This window comes from Lissotriton helveticus, chromosome 3_1 (assembly GCF_964261635.1).
Source record: "Lissotriton helveticus chromosome 3_1, aLisHel1.1, whole genome shotgun sequence".
In the NCBI taxonomy this organism is placed as follows: domain Eukaryota; kingdom Metazoa; phylum Chordata; class Amphibia; order Caudata; family Salamandridae; genus Lissotriton; species Lissotriton helveticus.
In genome coordinates, this window is record NC_136061.1 from 697,310,749 (window position 1) to 697,330,193 (window position 19,445).

At 44.5% G+C, this 19,445-nt stretch overlaps 1 protein-coding gene across 1 annotated transcript in view; it reads right to left on the minus strand.

The window, feature by feature from the left end:
• The window catches only part of DCDC1 (doublecortin domain containing 1), a 1,658,417-nt gene that overhangs the window by 111,212 nt on the left and 1,527,760 nt on the right, over positions 1 to 19,445 (minus strand). Inside the window, exons 29-30 of the mRNA XM_078683738.1 lie at positions 8,123 to 8,326; positions 810 to 993 (exon numbers count right to left, since the gene is read on the minus strand). Coding sequence (XP_078539864.1) covers positions 810 to 993; positions 8,123 to 8,326 — 388 coding nt within the window. The remainder of the gene's footprint in view (positions 1 to 809; positions 994 to 8,122; positions 8,327 to 19,445) is intronic.

Below are 19,445 nucleotides of genomic sequence, written 5' to 3' on the forward strand. Positions count from 1 at the left end.
ACACATAGAAATTGAAATGCAATAACTATGGTGAGAGAAAAAGCAACAGACTTGCATAAGTCATAGAAACATTTGTTGTTTGTCTTCCGCCAGTTTTGGATCTTGCTATGTTATATAAGTCTACCTTCCACCGCATACCTTAGGTTGCACTACATCGAAATGAGTAAGGAAAGGTACATCTGAAAATAGCAAGGTTGATAACCATACCGTGTTTCAAAATGTGTCATAATGTCCATATTGCCTACAATCAAAGTCTTTCCATTTTACATTCATGTTTAAAATGTATTCCTTTCTCAAAACCCATACAATACCAGTTTGCACATTATACAAAGCAAAGCTTAAAAATTAGAAAGTGAATTCACTATCAAATGCCCGCCATTACATACTCAGTGTGAAAAGGGATTTCACATAGCTTTATCACACTGTAATGACAAACATTATTACCTCACTGTCGAGAAACCTACTCTTGAAATATCAATATAACAATTTTAGTTTATGCTCCTCAATAGAAAAGCATCATTAGATCTGTTTTATTTAGTCTGATATGTGACACACTTCACTCTTAGGGGACTAGGTGGAGTCAAAAGCACATTTGTTTAATCTACTATTAATAAACCCTCTATCAATATCAACAGAATTGCCTCATGAAGCACTCATGTAGTTAGTCCAGGTTGCAATTTAACCATCTCTTGACTAGCTGTTTTGAGTCTTGATTGCCTGAAAATGTCAAATGTAGGTTGGGATGGGCTTAATAAATGCAAATATGATCTTTGTGTTCCTGTTCTAAAAGGAAAGATAGTGAATGTTACCTTCTTCATCACTAGGGAGAACACTTTCTTCTGTGACATTTTCTTCCAAGTCACTTTGCTTGAAGCACTCATTCACAGCCCAGGCTTCTATGTCACTCAAACAAAGCACTTGAGAGCCATCAATAGTGTAGAGTTTGCGAGCTGGCCAAGAAAGTGCAAGCTGATGTGTGCACATGTCGAGCAGCTGGGAAAAGAGTAACATATAAAAGTGTACATATGTCAAGCAGCTAAGAAATAAAACATTACTGAAGCAACGTTTAAAGACCAATCATTTTCTTCATGATACATTGTTTATGATGGGGAAGGAACACAAGTGCTTATACGCCACAAACTCATTCACCACTATTTTCTAATAAAGAGCTATGACTAAACCATCCCCACCCTGATTGATCTGCATGTTTCACCTTGATTATCAGAATTATCTTGAATATCTTTGGACCTGAAATCAAAAAGAGGAAAGGATCAGATAACAGGCCTTCTCAAGCTCTGGACCCAGGATCTAAGCAACATATACCCACAGTGCTGTCTCACTCCCTTCAAGAAGCACCGTACCCATACAAATGACAAGGAACTTTCAAGCTCCTTATGCCAGCAGTCAATACAGTGAAACTCCCTGCGGCCTCTTTCAACATCCCTAGTCATTTGAACAAAATCTTGATCCCGCCTCCTAGCTAGTTATAATGCGCAGTGTCAGACTGATTCGCCCTTGTGAGCACAAAAAATAGTACACTGTGCAGAGAGTCCAGTGGGTTCCAAATTTGTTTACAGAGGCTAAAGTAGACAATACTAGCACTCTCTTTTGTGGCAGTGCGGGCAAGCAGATAGGCTCATCAGAAGGTAGTGCTAAGTATTTGTTGTACCCACAGGAGCAATGAATTAGACACACACTCAAAGAATAAATCTGAGACCAAATTAGAAAAATAACACCTCCTTTTATTTATATTTCAAAACCAAGAACTTCGTCCAAAGGTAAGTACTGTTTTCAATAACCATATGCAGAGGTAAGTAAATGTTCAAACCTGTGCGCTTTAATGCGCAAGGCAATCCTATAGGAGGAAAAGTCAAAGATGCATAAAGGTAGGTACAGTCGGTTTTGGGGTTAACCTTTGGGGATCGGAGATGTAGTGGGTCAAGAGCCAAAGTACTACCAGCAGTTCTTCTGGAACTGCCCGGGTTCTACCTGGAGCAGGGTGCTGGTAAGGTTGGCAGCTGGTGCTATGGTGAAAGGGGGCCACCCAAAAAAACAGGCTGCACAGGGGGACTTGAGGTCAAGGCCGAGAGCTCCCAATTGGGGGCTTGGATTGCAAGGGGTCTTGGAGCAAGGGGGAACAGGCGGTTCGTCAGGACCCGGGCGGCTCAGGTGCAAAGTGGTTAGGTCAGCTGGGCTGGGTGCACAAAGATGATCCTTACAGTTAGGTACAGACACCTGGCAGGGGCAAAATCAAATCAGCTGGCCCATCACGAACGAAGTAGGTATCAGTGATGCTGATGTGCCTCGATGGCTGCTTGGTCCTGGTGCAGTGAGAATCCATAATGGGCTCTCACTGTTGGTGTGTGGTGCAGGACGTCCAGTACCACAAGGATTTGTGGTGCATGGCTCCGGTTGGTGCTAGTGTCTTCACATTCGATGGGGAGACAGATCTGACCTTGCAGACCATGAGTATGTTCTCCTGGTCATCTGCGGCATCGGTCGGGCCGGCGGGCTACTAGGCGGTGGACCGAACTTTGCTTATGGGTGCTTGTGGACTGCAGGGGAGTAGCTCCTCTTCTTCAAGTGACAATGTAGGTGATTTTCAAAGTGCTGGCAGGCTACCCAAGGCTTTGGCAGTTCTTCAGCTTGCAGGGCGAGTCACTCTATAATGATTGTTGAGAGAGGGCTAAGACACCCCCGCGCCGCACGGCCACCAGCTGCTGCGTGTGCCCCTGCCCGCCCTCTGCCTCGCTACTGCCTCGTTTTGCCGGTTGCCGGCTGCCTCCGCAGCAGGGTTTGTTTTGTCAAGCATTTGTGCCTGTATTTCCAAAACTTCGTGTATCTCCTTTTTTTTTTTTCCTTTTTCCCTTGTTTTGCCTAATAGTTGTGCCTGTTTAGTTTACTCCGTGTAACTTGTTATTTTTCCCCTTATTTCCCTTGTTTTGTCGCAGATTTGTGCCTGTTTTGTTTATCCTCCTTTTACCCGTGTTTCTGCCTTCCTTGTTGTCCTCCGCCCTCCCTTCCCGCCACCGCCGCTTGTCCCCGCCCCTTTCTTCTCTTCTGTAACCCTCCCCGCTCCCGCCTCCCAGCTGCTCCGCCCACCCGCGCACTTGGCCTTAAATGGCGACCGTGCGACGCAGGTGAGTGTGACCCACTTGTGGGACACCCCCGCGCCGCACGGCCACCAGCTGCTGCGTGTGCCCCTGCCCGCCCTCTGCCTCGCTACTGCCTCGTTTTGCCGGTTGCCGGCTGCCTCCGCAGCAGGGTTTGTTTTGTCAAGCATTTGTGCCTGTATTTCCAAAACTTCGTGTATCTCCTTTTTTTTTTTTCCTTTTTCCCTTGTTTTGCCTAATAGTTGTGCCTGTTTAGTTTACTCCGTGTAACTTGTTATTTTTCCCCTTATTTCCCTTGTTTTGTCGCAGATTTGTGCCTGTTTTGTTTATCCTCCTTTTACCCGTGTTTCTGCCTTCCTTGTTGTCCTCCGCCCTCCCTTCCCGCCACCGCCGCTTGTCCCCGCCCCTTTCTTCTCTTCTGTAACCCTCCCCGCTCCCGCCTCCCAGCTGCTCCGCCCACCCGCGCACTTCGCCTTAAATGGCGACCGTGCGAACGCGCAGCGTTGACGCGCAGCGGGCGCACCGATTGTGCGCCGAAGGCGCGCCAAAGGTAAGCCCGTCTGCGCCCGTCCGCGCCTGGACCGCGCCCAGGGCCAGGACCCCTGGACCTCGACGTTCCCGACCGACCCGCAGGACGTACTCAGCCGCCACCCTCAGCGCACTCAACACCGGCCGACGCCCAGACTGCCATCAAGCCACACCACGACGTACCCACGGACCTTTCAGCTGCCACGCCTGCAAGTTCTCCTGCACCCGGACCTGCCTCGCACCAACACCAGCCAAGTCGAACTCCAGCAGCACCCACCTCAAGTGCATCCTGCTCAACACCCGCTCCGTCCACAGACACGCCATCGAACTCTGGAACCTCCTAGACGCCACAGCCCCTGACGTTGCCTTCCTCACTGAGACCTGGATGAACACCTCCTCAGCTCCTGACATCGCCATCGCTATCCCAGAGGGCTACAAGATCGTCCGGAGGGACCGAAACGCCAACCAGACGGGAGGAGGCATCGCCATCGTCCACAGGAGCACCATCCGCCTCACAACCAGCACCGACAACACCCTGACCAGCGCCGAACACCTGCATTTCCAGATCCACACCAACCCAAACACCACCCTCAGAGGCACCCTGATCTACCGACCCCCGGGACCACGCACGCAATTCAGCGAGGACATCGCCGACTTCGTCAGCCCGCACGCCCTCCCCTCCGCCGACTACATCCTCCTCGGGGACCTCAACTTCCACCTGGAGAACAACAACGACCGCAACACCAGCACCCTGCTCGACAACCTCGCCAACCTGGGACTCAAGCAACTGGTGTCCACCCCCACCCATCTCGCCGGACACACACTCGACGCAGTCTTCTCGTCCAGCACAGACATTGACTTCAGCCACGCCACTGAGCTTCAATGGACGGACCACAGCTGCGTCCACTTCACCTTCAAGAGAACGACGACTCACCACCACCAGCAACAGGCGGCCCGCAGAAGCTGGAACAAGATCACAGCACACCAGCTCGCCACCTCCCTGAGCCAGCACCCTCCTGCCAGCTCAGCGAACCCCAGCCAGGCCGCCGACAACCTCACGACGTGGATCAGCAACTGCGCGGACGAACTCGCCCCACTGAGGACCCCGCCTAGCAGACCCGGCAGCAAGAAGGCCCCATGGTTCACCAATGAACTCAAGAGCTCCAAGAAGAACTGCCGAGCTCTGGAGAAAGTCTGGAAAAGGGAACCGACACCGGACAACAGGACCTCCTTCAAAACTGCCACCCGGAAACACCACCAGCTGATCCGCGCCGCCAAGAAAACAGCATTCAAGGACCGGTTGGACAACAACGCACACAACTGCAAGGAACTCTTCAACATCGTGAAAGAGCTATCCAACCCCAGCGCAGGAAACAACGACATCACCCCATCGCAAGACCTCTGCAACTCCCTCGCGTCATACTTCCACAACAAGATCGCGGACATACACAACAGCTTCAACAACCAACCAACGCACACCAAGACCGATCAACCACCCCCCACCACCACCCTCCACGCCTGGACCCCGATCAGCACCGAAGACACCATCCGCACGATGAACTCTATCCACTCCGGTTCACCGACCGACCCCTGCCCTCACCACGTCTTCAACAAGGCCGACGCCGTCATCGCACCCCACCTGCGAGACATCATCAACACATCCTTCGACACCACCATCTTCCCGGAGAGCTGGAAACACGCCGAACTCAGCGCTCTACTCAAGAAACCAACAGCGGACCCCACCGACCTCAAGAATTACCGCCCCATCTCGCTCCTCCCGTTTCCAGCCAAAGTCATCGAGAAGACCGTCAACAAACAGATGGCCGCCTTCCTCGAGACGAACGGATCCCTCGACCCCTCACAGTCCGGCTTCCGAGCCAACCACAGCACCGAGACCGCCCTCATCGCCGCCACCGATGACATCCGAGCCCTGATGGACAATGGAGAAACAGCGGCCCTCATCCTCCTAGACCTCTCCGCGGCATTCGACACGGTCTGCCACCGCACCCTAGTACGGCGCCTCGGCAACATCGGAATCCAGGACAAGGCGCTGGAATGGATCATCTCCTTCCTCGACGGCAGAACACAGAGAGTCCGCCTACCACCGTACAAGTCAGAGGCCTCCGACGTCATCTGCGGCGTCCCCCAAGGATCATCTCTGAGCCCCACCCTCTTCAACGTCTACATGAGTCCCCTCGCGGCCATCGTACGCAAACACAACCTCAGCATAATCTCCTACGCCGACGACACCCAGCTGATCCTCTCCCTGACCCACGACCCCGCCGCCGCCAGAGCCAACCTGCACGAAGGGATGAAAGAGGTAGCCGAGTGGATGACGACCAGCCGCCTGAAGCTGAACTCGGACAAGACGGAGGTTCTCATCCTGGGCTCCTCACCCTCCGCCTGGGACGACTCCTGGTGGCCTCCCGCCCTGGGCACCGCACCCAAACCGACAGACCATGCACGAAACCTGGGCTTCATCCTGGACTCCTCCCTCTCCATGACCAGGCAAGGCAACGCCGTCTCCTCGTCGTGCTTCAACATCCTACGCATGCTACGGAAGATCTTCTGGTGGATCCCCACCGAGACCAGGAAGACCGTCACCCAGGCCCTCGTCACCAGCCGACTGGACTACGGCAACGCCCTCTACGCCGGTACCACCGCCAAGCTCCAGAAGAGACTCCAGCGGATCCAGAACGCCTCAGCCAGACTCATCCTCGACATCCCACGAACCAGCCACATCTCCGGACATCTGAGAGACCTTCACTGGCTCCCCGTCAACAAAAGAATCACCTTCCGCCTCCTCACCCACGCACACAAAGCCCTACACGACCAAGGCCCGAGCTACCTCAACAGCCGAGTCAACTTCTACGCTCCCAAACGCCACCTCCGATCAGCCAACCACGCCCTCGCCGCCGTCCCCCGCATCCGAAGAGCGACTACGGGAGGAAGGTCCTTCTCCTACCTGGCCGCCAAGACCTGGAACTCCCTCCCTCCCGACCTGCGCCTGACCCAAGACCACCTCTCCTTCAGGAAGAAGCTGAAGACCTGGCTGTTCGAGCAGTAGCAGTAGCGGCACTCCCCCCCCCCCCCCCCCCAGCGCCTTGAGACCCTACGGGTATGTAGCGCGCTCTATAAGTGCCACTGATTGATTGATTGATTGAACAAGCAGGGAATCAAGCCAAAGTCCACAGGTCTGCTAGAGTTCTCACCAGGCAGTGACTCTTCTTCATTCTTCTTCTCTTGATCTGTCTAATCAGAGTTTAGGGGTGCCACCTAAATACTCAATTAAGGGGCATTAAAGGGAGTGACAGGTTGTAGCCAAAGGGCTACCTCCCATAAGGATGTCTACACCCTTTATATGATCACTTCCTGTGGGATGTCGGGATAACCATCACCCTAGAATGCTAATTCTGTTCAAAACAAGATGGAGGAATTTGAAAAGAGGAATCCACATCATGGGCATAGTGCACCCTGCCTCAGGGCTGTTATGCCTGCTGTAGGGGTAACCTATATATACCACATGCAATGCTGGATAGGCATGCAAAATACTTCACTTTTGTTTTAGACTAGTTTGATTTTAAACAGTTTACTTCAGTGCATAACTGAATCTTGTTCAATAATAGTTTCAGTCTAACTGTGGTCATAAATAACTGGATCAAATTACCTATGTATGCCAAATGTGTCAGCCCAATGTTACCCAAACTAGGGAATACATGTTCTACCTGACTGAATATTTACAAGGAACACAATTCAGCAAAGGTCTCAAAACGCATCATTGATTAGGCCATTTGTGATTAGCATCTTTGAATATAAACCTTACCTGTTTGCTTGATTCATTAATTCCCACAGGCATATGGAGTTTTCATAATAAAATGAAGAAACGTTGTGTCAATGACCCAAGAGTGCACTTTATTCCAGAGCCTGTCCAATCAGTGCTATCACAGGGGGGGACTTTAATATATGATATATCTTTCCTGTTCCAGTCTTTACTTGCAGATGGAAACAACGAATGTAATGTTCAGCAGACAGAAGGTTTAAGCCCCATCCTCTGGCATGGGCTGCTCTCACTCAATTGGATGCAGGATGAAAGGCATGATGATATCAAATGTTTCCCGTCTCCTCCCCGTGGAGATGTTAGAAATTAATAAATGACTAAGGGCTGGGTGCATGTGCACCACTAACTCTTTTCTGGATGGTGGCAGAGAGTAGCACTTGTATCCACTGGTCAATCCCCTCTGTGAGTAGGTGTATGTATTTGGAAACATAGTGAAACATTAATCATTTTTTTGTTTTTGCTCTGAAATCAGGTAATGTTAATGTAACTTTAGGTGTAAGAAGAACACACACAGATTAATCATAAACAGTACTATATTTTCTACATTTGGAAATATGCCCAATGACCAGGCAATGATGATACATTAATGCCCTTCCAGCTCCCAGCAATTAAATCAGTATTTGACCTTGCAATCGTTGCTTACCATTGTAAATGATTTAGCGACAATTAACTGGCCATTTCTGTATCCCGCTCCATTTTTGAATGCATTGATTTTCACTGCTCGCTGGGTGCTAGCAGCAGAAATTTCTTGTGAGATGGTTTGTATGGATGTTTCAGAAAGCAAAGCAGAAACCATATCGTCAAAATACTTCAGAGTATTTTGTGCTTCAGAGGTCGATAAATCAGTCTAGAAAATGAAGAAAAACAAACACTATATATCTGAAAAGCATTATATTTTCATTTTTAGTCATTCTTGCAACATTTTAGGCATTATTGATTTAATTGTATGAATATCCTCTTCATGTAAATTACATGTTTACTGATGTCTGAACAGAAATATGAGCGCAAGGCTTACTGCTTTTAGGCCTGCCTACAAATATATTTTTAAGTTTTAAATCCCTATGTTATTAATTCTATTAAAAATACAATAAGAAGTAGGACTGAGAGAGAAGACTTTGTGTTAGCCCCGATCAGCCCCTGCATGTGTTTATCGTAGTTTACAATTGCTGGGTTGGCTGTCCATCACAGCTATGGCATTTCGAGGATAATTACGTTGTCTAATTTTTGTTCCTATTAGAATTTGTGGATAGGGCCTAAAGTAGTCCTATTTTAAGACTGCATATGTAAAATGATGCGTTGCTTGTAACTGAGAGCAAGTGTGTGTTCGTTGATGTGTTTACTTTTCTTACACAATAACATTTTAATTGCTGATTCATGTGTTTTTCGTTCAGGATGTGCGTGATTTTCGGATGCCATTGTATATGATAAAGACACTGCTATAACAATTACAGATTATTTGTTCAGAAAGCAAAGGGATGCAAACATATAGGCTTTCTTATAGATGCAACAAAAACACCACCGTTGTCAAAAGTGTCTACTATGTAATATTTTCCTGTATTTGCCAATTATGTTCAAAAGGTACAATGTAAAATTCATGTCTGACGCATGTTAATAACAGTCTTGTTTGAGGCTACAGATTACATCTGGTAATGCATTTTTGTCAGCAAAGGGGCCCTTTTTATATAATTTTGTTAAGGAAAACACAAACATTTGTATTAATAAGTAAAATAAGCAAGCAAATGCGGCTGACCACGTTTCAGCGCCTCAGTTCCTAAATTGAAAAAACTTCCGGAGTTCGCCACACTTCCACTCCACTGGAAACCATATAAATACTTTGTAAGGAGGAGGAACGTGCACCAGAGACAAAGTCAATATGCTTCAAATGTATCCCAAATATTATTATCCTTTATTGTAGTTGTTGTTAAAATTGCACATCAGCCAACCCGTTTCGTTCTGAATGGAACGACGCCAGGGTTTAGGTATAGTAATCTCAATCCAATTGTCCTAAGTATGTGGGTCAATAATTCCCAAGGTCAACAACAGATAAACAGTGTCCGCTAGTTCTAGAAGTGTTCGGCTTGTCAATAGTATAATCATCAAAGCTAGGTGGCCCAAAGTATTGGCCCAAGTTACGATTCTTAAGAGTCCCACAATCATCCAAATTACAAGGCCCTAAAAATTGGCCAAACCCTCCACATCCACCCAAACATAGTAACGTGCAGGATGCTAATTCTCAGCGTCCTGTATTTTCCAAGGCCAATGTAGGTGCCAATAATCCCAGTCGATGTCGACGTGCTGGGTAAAAGTCCCTCGTCCGGAAATTCGACTTTCCGGACGAGGGACTTTTATCCAGCACGTCGACATCGGACGAGGGACTTTTATCCAGCATGTCCACCTTTGTTCTTCTTTTTGCCTTCTTTGTCTTGCTCTGGATCAAAGTCTGATGGTAAATGTAAGTCCCAGTCCCAAAAGTGAGTACTGGTATCCATCATTTACAATCACTGACCTGCATCAAGCTATTGAAACTCTAAGAAACATTTTATACTTGCAAGCTTCTTGTTCACATTCCATGGAATTTGCTAACTTCATCTATTCAACCTTGATGTCTGATATCCTTGATAGGTATGCCCTATTTTAAAAAGGCAAAAATCAAACACACATAACACCTTGATTTTCCCAAGACTAAAATCATTTACAAAAAATGGCAGATTGGAAGCCAGATGGATTAAACATCTTGAGTAGGCCAATAATGTATGCGACCAATCTCGCTCTAAATATATTTGGATTACATTCAAGATCATCGCCCTTATGTTTAGATGCTTGTATGGTCTAGTCCTGGTCCTCTTGCCAAAAGGATCACTCAGCGCACTGGTCCTAGCCCTCTCTCCGAAGAGTCAAGTGTAATATCAGATGCACCTCAAAATCTAAACCTACAACTAGAGGCAATCGCTTCTTCATTAGTCACATCGGTGCTTAGACGCCCTTTAAGGCTCAGGTACTCTAAAACACTGCCCTAAATTGTAACAGGGCTTGAAAAACTCATCATGCAAAATGCCCAGCTAAATATCCATTACTAATCTAAATGCCTAAAACATTACGAAGGCCCAATTGAACTATGTGAGCAATAGTGGGGAAAAAGCAGGTGAGATATCTGGGCCACATTGTGTAAGCAAAAGAAAAAGAATATCCATAAACATGAAATGGATATTGTAAATCATCTTCTAGTTGCAAGGCCGTAAACACACACTAGGCTTGCACGCTCTCTTCACTATGTGAATAAAACACTCCTTGTGACTTATCCTGAAGGTCCTCCCACCTGATTTAGAGGTGGGTAAACCTTCAGTATGTCAGCAGCGGAGGCTACTCCCTCTCCACGATGATGTACAACTCTGACAGAGTAAGGACCATTGGAGGTTTGGCCATTTGACCACACATCCGATTAGAGTGGTCAAACCACCAGTTTTCACTACCCATCACCGGCAAGTAAAACATGGTAGTAAGGGGATTTGTTTAACAATGGCCTTGTGGACAGCCCATACAGTTCCAGTTGTGACGGGCAACTGGTCATCCAGCAACAAGTACCGACTTCAGTTTGTTTTGTCCCTGTGGCCACACAGGAGATCAGCCCTCTTATTTGTCCTGGGTACAGAACAAAGCAAGTCCAGTCCTTAAGAGCTCTTGATAAGTTACAGCAAGCAGGGCTTATCCCTCTTCTGATCCTCCACAGATACAATAAGTGTTCTTATTAGGGTGCCTTGAGGTGCAGTATTTATGGTTGGGACTAGCTAGTGGATGGGAGTCCCTACAAATGCAATAAGGTAAAAGTTCCGAGGGGCCACCCTGTGCACTTTTTCAGCTGTTGCTATTTGCTTTACTGCCAACAATCCCAGAGAGCACTTTACTCCTAAATTCTAAGATGGGGAAACCCATTGTTGCTTGTGCATAACCTGGGTGTCTGTCCAGAGAAATGACCAGGGAAATAAGTAGCCCACTCCTTTGTGGTCAATCCAAACTAGTTCTTGGGGTAGCTCCTCTCCTACGGAGTGGGATTTTAGCCAGTTTGGCTGTGGGAACAAAGGTGTGCCTTCTCTAGGTCCCACTTTACATTTACTTTTGCAAGGGTAGGCTCTTAAGAAGTTAATGAAGTTCCTGGTCCCACTCTAACTGGTCTTTCTGCAATGGGGAAAAAACACCTTCCTGCACCCAACTCATTGTTTCTGACTTGGGAACAGTTTTCACACCTTAAGGTCAAGCACTGGCAGACCAGCTGCCAGTAGGTTCATGCTAATGAGACTACTGAAGGTTCAGGCAGGTAGGTTTTCCTAAATATGTATTAAATATCCAACCTTACTACTAAATTGGATTTTTAAGACATTTTAAAATAGCATTTCAATAACTTTGTAGCTGCTCCCTGACAAAAGTTACAGATTAAAGTTTATAATCTGTACTTTGAAATTTTCTCGAATTCAGCTACAGCCCTGCCAGTGAGAATAGCTTGAGGTGGGGGTGGAGGGAGGAATGGTGAGTCACTGGAGTAACATGCAAACTTTAATTTTGCACATGATACACATTTACATATCAGGCACCTTGTGGACAACAAGGTGTACATAGGGGTAACTTATTAATATTTAAAAGCAGGAATTCTATGGTTTCAAAAAGGGATAATTTTAGGGGTGGGCGCTAAACTCTGCTCCTCTGGCGAGGTTCACAGAGTTTTGCCCACTCCGTGCTCAGCTTGGAGCACTGACCTTTGGAGAAACTCTGTCAACAGTCGCGTGGCAGAGTTCTTTACAGTGCGCTACTGGCCAACATTAAGTTGGTGAGAGAGAAAATTGTGTACTAGATGGCCTCCTGGTGAGTTTCTCAACATGGGTAGTCGCTGCAGGTCACTACTGTTCACATTGAGAAAGCTGCCACTCGCGTTGAGAAAGCTGCACAGCAGCGCAATGTACCAAACTCCGAATGTTCCTCCCACCCCTAGTTATTTGGACAGATTTGACAGCAGGTTTTTAGGCTACTACAGTCAGGCTATACATGGTAGGCCTGAGGCCATGTTTTACAGGCCCACTCTGTGAATTGCACAATAGGTGCTGCAGTCCACAGGTAGCGTTTGCCTTCCAGGCTCTGGGCGTATGTGCTACTCCATTTACTTGTGGCATGGAGGCAATTTTGATATGTCAGTCAGGGATAAGTCAATTTAACTATTTTTAAAGGGAAAGCAGAGGCACTTTACTCAAGTTAAGCAGGGATAAAAGTGCACTGAGTTCTAAGTGCATCAAAAAGAGTGTTCAGAGAAAGGCAAAAAGTCTAGGGTGACCATGCTGAAAGGGAGATTTGCCACACTTAAGTATGACAATTGAACTACTCCCACTTCTCATATTTCCACTCAAACAGAAATCAAATATATTAAAAAAAACTATTCCCTAAGGTGCCACCATTATCTGTTTGTGAAATCAGTCCGATACTTAACAGTGTTAAAAAGAGAAACGGAATGTTGGAGCACATCATGATAAACAATGGACAGAGATCCCCTGCAAATTTTCTGCGATGAGATTACGTCACTAGTGCTGACAAACCTCCTACTAACCAATAGATACATTAAACTTAAAAGACCATTGACAAAATACCCTCTCTCAAATGTAATCCCGAAGTAACTTAGCCCTTGGTTCATCACTAATCTAAATGCCAAATGTTTCTGGCTCTGCAAATAGCTTTTACAGTAAATTATGACCTTCTTAACTGGATAATCCAAAAAAAGTATACAAGATCAACGTTCTGCTTACAAGATTACCATATCCAAAATCCCAACGTAACATAGAAAATAACCAGTCAAGAAACTCTTCAGCATCATAAAATAAACAACCAGATTGCCACTAGTCATAAGTAAAATGACTAATTAAAGGCCTACAGGAAGTCTTATGAAGTAAATTATCAGTAGCAAATTACTCACTTCCGGTAAAGATCCCACTTAAATGCCATAATTGTGGAAAATTGTTCAGACGTATTCAACAAGTTGGAGTTCTTGTAAAGGTAGCTTGATCATTTTAAAACTTTAAATACCAACCCAGGTGTCAAGTAAGATAACACATACTCAAGGAAATATTAGGAAATTAAAACTTTTGGCGCCGATTACAAAGTGTACAGATGTATCTGCTAGTATACCTTGTGGCTAGAAGCAACATTTCTGGATGGTACCCCAGAGCATAAATCTAGCTATAATGAGTATTTGTTTCCAGAACGGAAAATAACATGCAGCCCGAATTTAACAGGTCCAACTCCTCATGTTTACGTCCCTGTTCCAGGAAGGGGTGCTTCAGGGCAGGGAAATATCAGGTGGAGGGTGGGTTGCCAGGGTCCAATGCCATACTGATCTTGTAAACCAAGTCTCATAGGAGTTTGCCGGTACACAGTCAAAATATCGAGTTTTAAATTTCGACCTACCAAAATATCGTGTTTGAAATTTCGAAGGTACAGAATATCGATGTCAAGAATATTGTAGGACAGAATATCGACCCTAAGGTAAGTAATATTGAATTTATTTATATCGATGTAAGTAATATCGAAGTTAGTAATATCGATAGAATATATATATCGATGTAACTAATTTCGATGTCACTAATATCGATATTTGTATTATTTTTATGTTTTTTATTATGTATGTGTTATATGTTTCTGTTAAATATTTAAATTAATTTATATTATATGTGTATTATTTGTATATATTAATACATTTTTTTTAAAGTAAATTATATGTTTTAGTACTGGAGCGGGTTGTGGGTTTATAGGGGAATTGGGTGGGAAGTAATTTAATTGTAAATAATTAATGTTTTTTTATGTATAAATAATTTTTTCTTTAATTATTAATTGGCAATTAATTCTTTTAATTGATAAATTAAATATTTAATTGGTAATTAATGTTAATTTTTATTGAATGTTATGTTTTAGTACCGGAGCGGGTTGTGGGTTTATAGGGGAATAGGGTGGGAAGTAATGTAATTGTAATTAAATAAAAAAAAATGTATGTATAATTTATTTTGTAATTACTTATTAATTGGCAATTAATTTTTTTAATTGATAAATTAATTATTTAATTGGTAATTAATGTTAATTTAATTTAAATGTTATGTTTTAGTATCGGAGCGTGTTATGAGTTTATAGGGGTATTGGGTGGGAAGTAATTTAATAGTAAATATTTAATTATTTATACATTTTTTGTTATGGATAATTAATGTATTAATTAATTATTAATTGGCAATTAATTATTTGAATACATAATTAATTTATTTATTTGGCAATTAATATTTGTAATTAGTAATTATATTTTAATCAGTAGAAAAATTCATCAATTAATTGGTAAACATTTTTTTAATTTTTTTTAAATTGTGTATATTGTTTCTTTATTGTTTTTTAATTGTGATTTAAATTTAAAAAATATATATTATTTTTATGATAAATAGTGTATTTTTTTATATTTATTATTTGGTGAGTAATATTTAATAATTATTATTTATTGGTGTTTGTTGTTAATTTATTGTCAATTAATTATTCAAATGTTATTGGTTTTATTAATTATTAATAGTTTTTTATTGATATTGATGTATTAAATTAATTATACATTATTTCAAATATAAACATTAATTGTTAGTATGTTAAAATAAAATTCTACGCTATTAAATGCTTTCCCTACTATTGCACCCTTTGGAGTTGGAATAGTAATTTTTCCCCCTACGCTATCCAAAGCTTTCCCTTCTGTTGCACTCTTTGGAGTTGGAATAGTAATTTTACCCCTACGCTATCCAACGATTTCCCTACAGTTGTATTGTATTGTATTGTAATTGCATTTATATAGCGCTTACTACCCCTGACGAGGCGTCGAAGCGCTTTTTCGGCGAGTAGCACACTACTCCGGGACCCACAGAGGATTAGTGTTGAATTAGTATAGTGAAACATGCAAGTACATTTTAAGTGGTGGATAGGTTAGTCAGTTATTTGAATTTGGACTTATAGCAGAAGGATAGATGAAATATGAGGTAATTTCAGTGGTGTATATTAGTCTGTTACTTGGAGTGAGAAGGATAGCGGATGGATAAAAGGAGAAGAAAGATTTGCATTCATATAGCACTTGTTACCCCTGATGGGTGTTGAAGCGCTTTTTGGCGAGTAGCACGCCACTCCGGAACCCATAAAGGATTAGTGTTGAAAATTAGTATAGTATAAATATGAAGTAATTTGAGTAGTAGATATGTTATTCAGTTATTTGGCCAGTATATTAGTATAGTTGAATATGGAACATGGAATTTGAGAAGTGAACATGTTAGGCTGTTAATTTTTATAGAAAAAAGGATAGTGGAGGGATGAAAGAGTGAAGGGTTTTTTTTTAATGAGAAAAAGGGCAGCATTTCTGGCCCTAGTCCCAACCAGTCTCAAACAGGCCCAAACAGGCAACTACCCTTGTCCTCTCCACCCTTAGCCTCGACGCCCGGGCTGAGACGCCCTAAGCCTGGCCTTTTTTGTAGCCCTAGTAATCAGGTGACCCCTTCAGCCAATGGGAACCCTAGCCCTAACATTATCCAATCACAACATTAGCCCTAACTTCTAGAACCAATAGGAGACCAGGACCTTGCAGCCAATCTTAACCCTAGTCCAAGCACCCAATCAGTTCAAAAACCCTGATCTCTACGTCCAGTAAAGGCCCTAGCCCTACCACTAGGCCCAATCCAAGTCCAAGCAGCCAATGGTACAGGTAGCCCTAGTCCCTACTTCCAATAGCAAGCCTAACCCTACTCTTAGTCCCACACCTGGTCCAACAACCAATCACACCAGAAGCACTAAATAGCTACTTCCAATTGAAGTTCTAACCCTAGCCCTAGTCCCACCCTACTCTCAACAACCAATAACATAGGAAGCCCTAGTCCCTACTTCCCAATAGAAATCCGAACACTAGCCCTAGTCCCAACCCTGCAATGATTGAATCACAGACCGAGAAACCAGTCAGAACCCTCAAATACCCAACCAATGAGGATACACCAGATACAACCACCAATCAGTGAACACATGTGCCAACCACCAGCGCACCATATAAGGTCCCAGCAACCTCAGACAAGGTTTGCTGGCCAGGGAGTTGGAAGCTGCTTGCTCCTGTTCAGAATCTCCTAGGAGACAGACAGGCTCAATCCACAACTTTGGACTTCAGCAGGTAAAGGCTTCACTAACTCGAAATCTAACAATACTGTTTGAATAAAGCTTTACTCCCCCTGCTGGCCAAAAAACGAAGTGCACAGGTCCCAGTAAATACAGCTCACAGAAGCACCCTCTGATGTAGAAAATCCCTGTTGCTAGGGGGGAGGGGGCAGGGGGGCTGGCCTCACTGGCTTGTGAACACAAAATGGTGGCTGGGGGGTGCACTGTTTGAGCACACAGGTCTAAGCACAGAGCAAAGGAGAAATTTGGAGGGAAAACAGATTTGTCACCAAGGAATTAGAGGGACAAACTACAGAGGTTGCACTGCAAATCCCACAATTCAACACACTAAATGAAGGCAATCATGGGCAGGGAAAACCACACATTTAAAACACAACATAGGTGATAAAATATGCAAATTACAGGCAGGCTAAAACTACAATTTTTAACTGTAACAACCACAGGCATAGACAATAAACACAGAAAGTGAAAATCGTTTTTTAAACAACTTTTTGTCTTGGGAAGAGACAGCACTAGTCTGTCTCCTTACCACTTCCTGGACTCTGCTCAAAGCAATCTGGGGCACATGTGGGCTGCAACTCACAAGATGGAGGAGAATGATTTGGGATGCACCCAGCAAGGCCTTCAGGGGCCTGGGCAGGTGTGAGAGGAGGGCTCAGACTTGCCTGGTAGCTGAATAGCCAATGGTCTGCTGGCCTGGGGGTGGGGTTTGGGCAGCTGCTTGCTCCTGTTCAGAATCTCCTAGGAGACAGACAGGCTCAATCCACAACTTTGGACTTCAGCAGGTAAAGGCTTCACTAACTCGAAATCTAACAATACTGTTTGAATAAAGCTTTACTCCCCCTGCTGGCCAAAAAACGAAGTGCACAGGCCCCAGTAAATGCAGCTCACAGAAGCACCCTCTGATGTAGAAAATCCCTGTTGCTAGGGGGGAGGGAGCAGGGGGGCTGGCCTCACTGGCTTGTGAACACAAAATGGTGGCTGGGGGTGCACTGTTTGAGCACACAGGTCTAAGCACAGAGCAAAGGAGAAATTTGGAGGGAAAACAGATTTGTCACCAAGGAATTAGAGGGACAAACTACAGAGGTTGGACTGCAAATCCCACAATTCAACACACTAAATGAAGGCAATCATGGGCAGGGAAAACCACACATTTAAAACACAACACAGGTGATAAAATATGCAAATTACAGGCAGGCTAAAACTACAATTTTTAACTGTAACAACCACAGGCATAGACAGTAAACACAGAAAGTGAAAATCGTTTTTTAAACAACTTTTTGTCTTGGGAAGAGACAGCACTAGTCTGTCTCCTTACCACTTCCTGGGCTCTGCTCAAAGCAATCTGGGGCACATGTGGGCTGCAACTCACAACTCACCCTCTGGAGTTGGAATAGTAATTTTTACCGGTACGCTATCCAACGTTTTCCCTACTGTTGTACCCTCTGGATTTAGAATATTAATTTTTACCCGTACGCTATCCAACGCTTTCCCTACTGTTGCACTCACTTGAGTGGGAATAGTAAATTTTCCCCCTACGCTATCCAACGTTTTCCCTACTGTTGCACCCTCTGGAGTTGGAATAGTAATTTTTCCACCTACGCTATCCAACGCTTTCCCTACTGTTGCACCCTTTGGAGTTTGAATAGTAAATTTTCCCCCTACGCTATCCAACGCTTTCCTTACTGTTGCACCCTCTGGAGTGGAAATAGTAATTTGTCCCCCTACGCTATCCAACTCTTTCCCTACTGTTGCACTCTTTGGAGTTGGAATAGTAATTTTACCCCTACACTATCCAATGATTTCCCTACTGTTCCACCCTCTGGAGTTGGAATAGTAATTTTTAGCCGTATGCTATCCAATGATTTCCCTACTGTTGCACTCACTGGAGTGGGAATAGAAATTTTTACCCACCCGCTATCCAACGCTTTCCCTACTGTTGCACTCTCTGGTATGGGAATAGTAATTTTTCCCTCTATGCTATCCAACTCTTTCCCTACTGTTGCACCCTTTGGAGTTGGAATAGTAATTTTTACCCTTACGCTATCCAACCTTTTCCCTAATGTTGCACTCATTGGAGTGGGAATAGTATTTTTTCTCCCTACGCTATCCAACGCTTTCCCTACTGTTGTACTCTCTGGAGTGGGAATAGTAATTTTTCCCCCTACGCTATCCAATGTTTTCCCTACTGTTGCACCCTCTGGAGTTGGAATAGTAATTTTTCCACCTACGCTATCCAACGTTTTCCCTACTGTTGCACCTTTTGGAGTTGGAATAGTAATTTTTCTTTTTACGCTATCCAACGCTTTTTTTACTGTTGCACCCTCTGGAGTTGGAATAGTAATTTTTCTCCCTACGCTATCCAACGCTTTCCCTACTGTTGCACTCTCTGGAGTGGGAATAGTAATTTTTCCCCCTACGCTATCCAACTCTTTCCCTACTGTCGCACCCTCTGGAGTTGGAATAGTAATTTTTCCACCTACGCTATCCAACGCTTTCCCTACTGTTGCACCTTTTGGAGTTGGAATAGTAATTTTTCCACCTACGCTATCCAACGCTTTTTTTACTGTTGCACCCTCTGGAGTTGAAATAGTAATTTTTACCCATACGCTATCCAACGCTTTCCCTACTGTTGCACTCACTGGAGTGGGAATAGTAATTTTTACCCACCCGCTATCCAACGCTTTCCCTACTGTTGCACTCTCTGGAGAGGGACTAATAATTTTTGCCCCTACACTATCCAACGCTTTCCCTACTGTTGAATC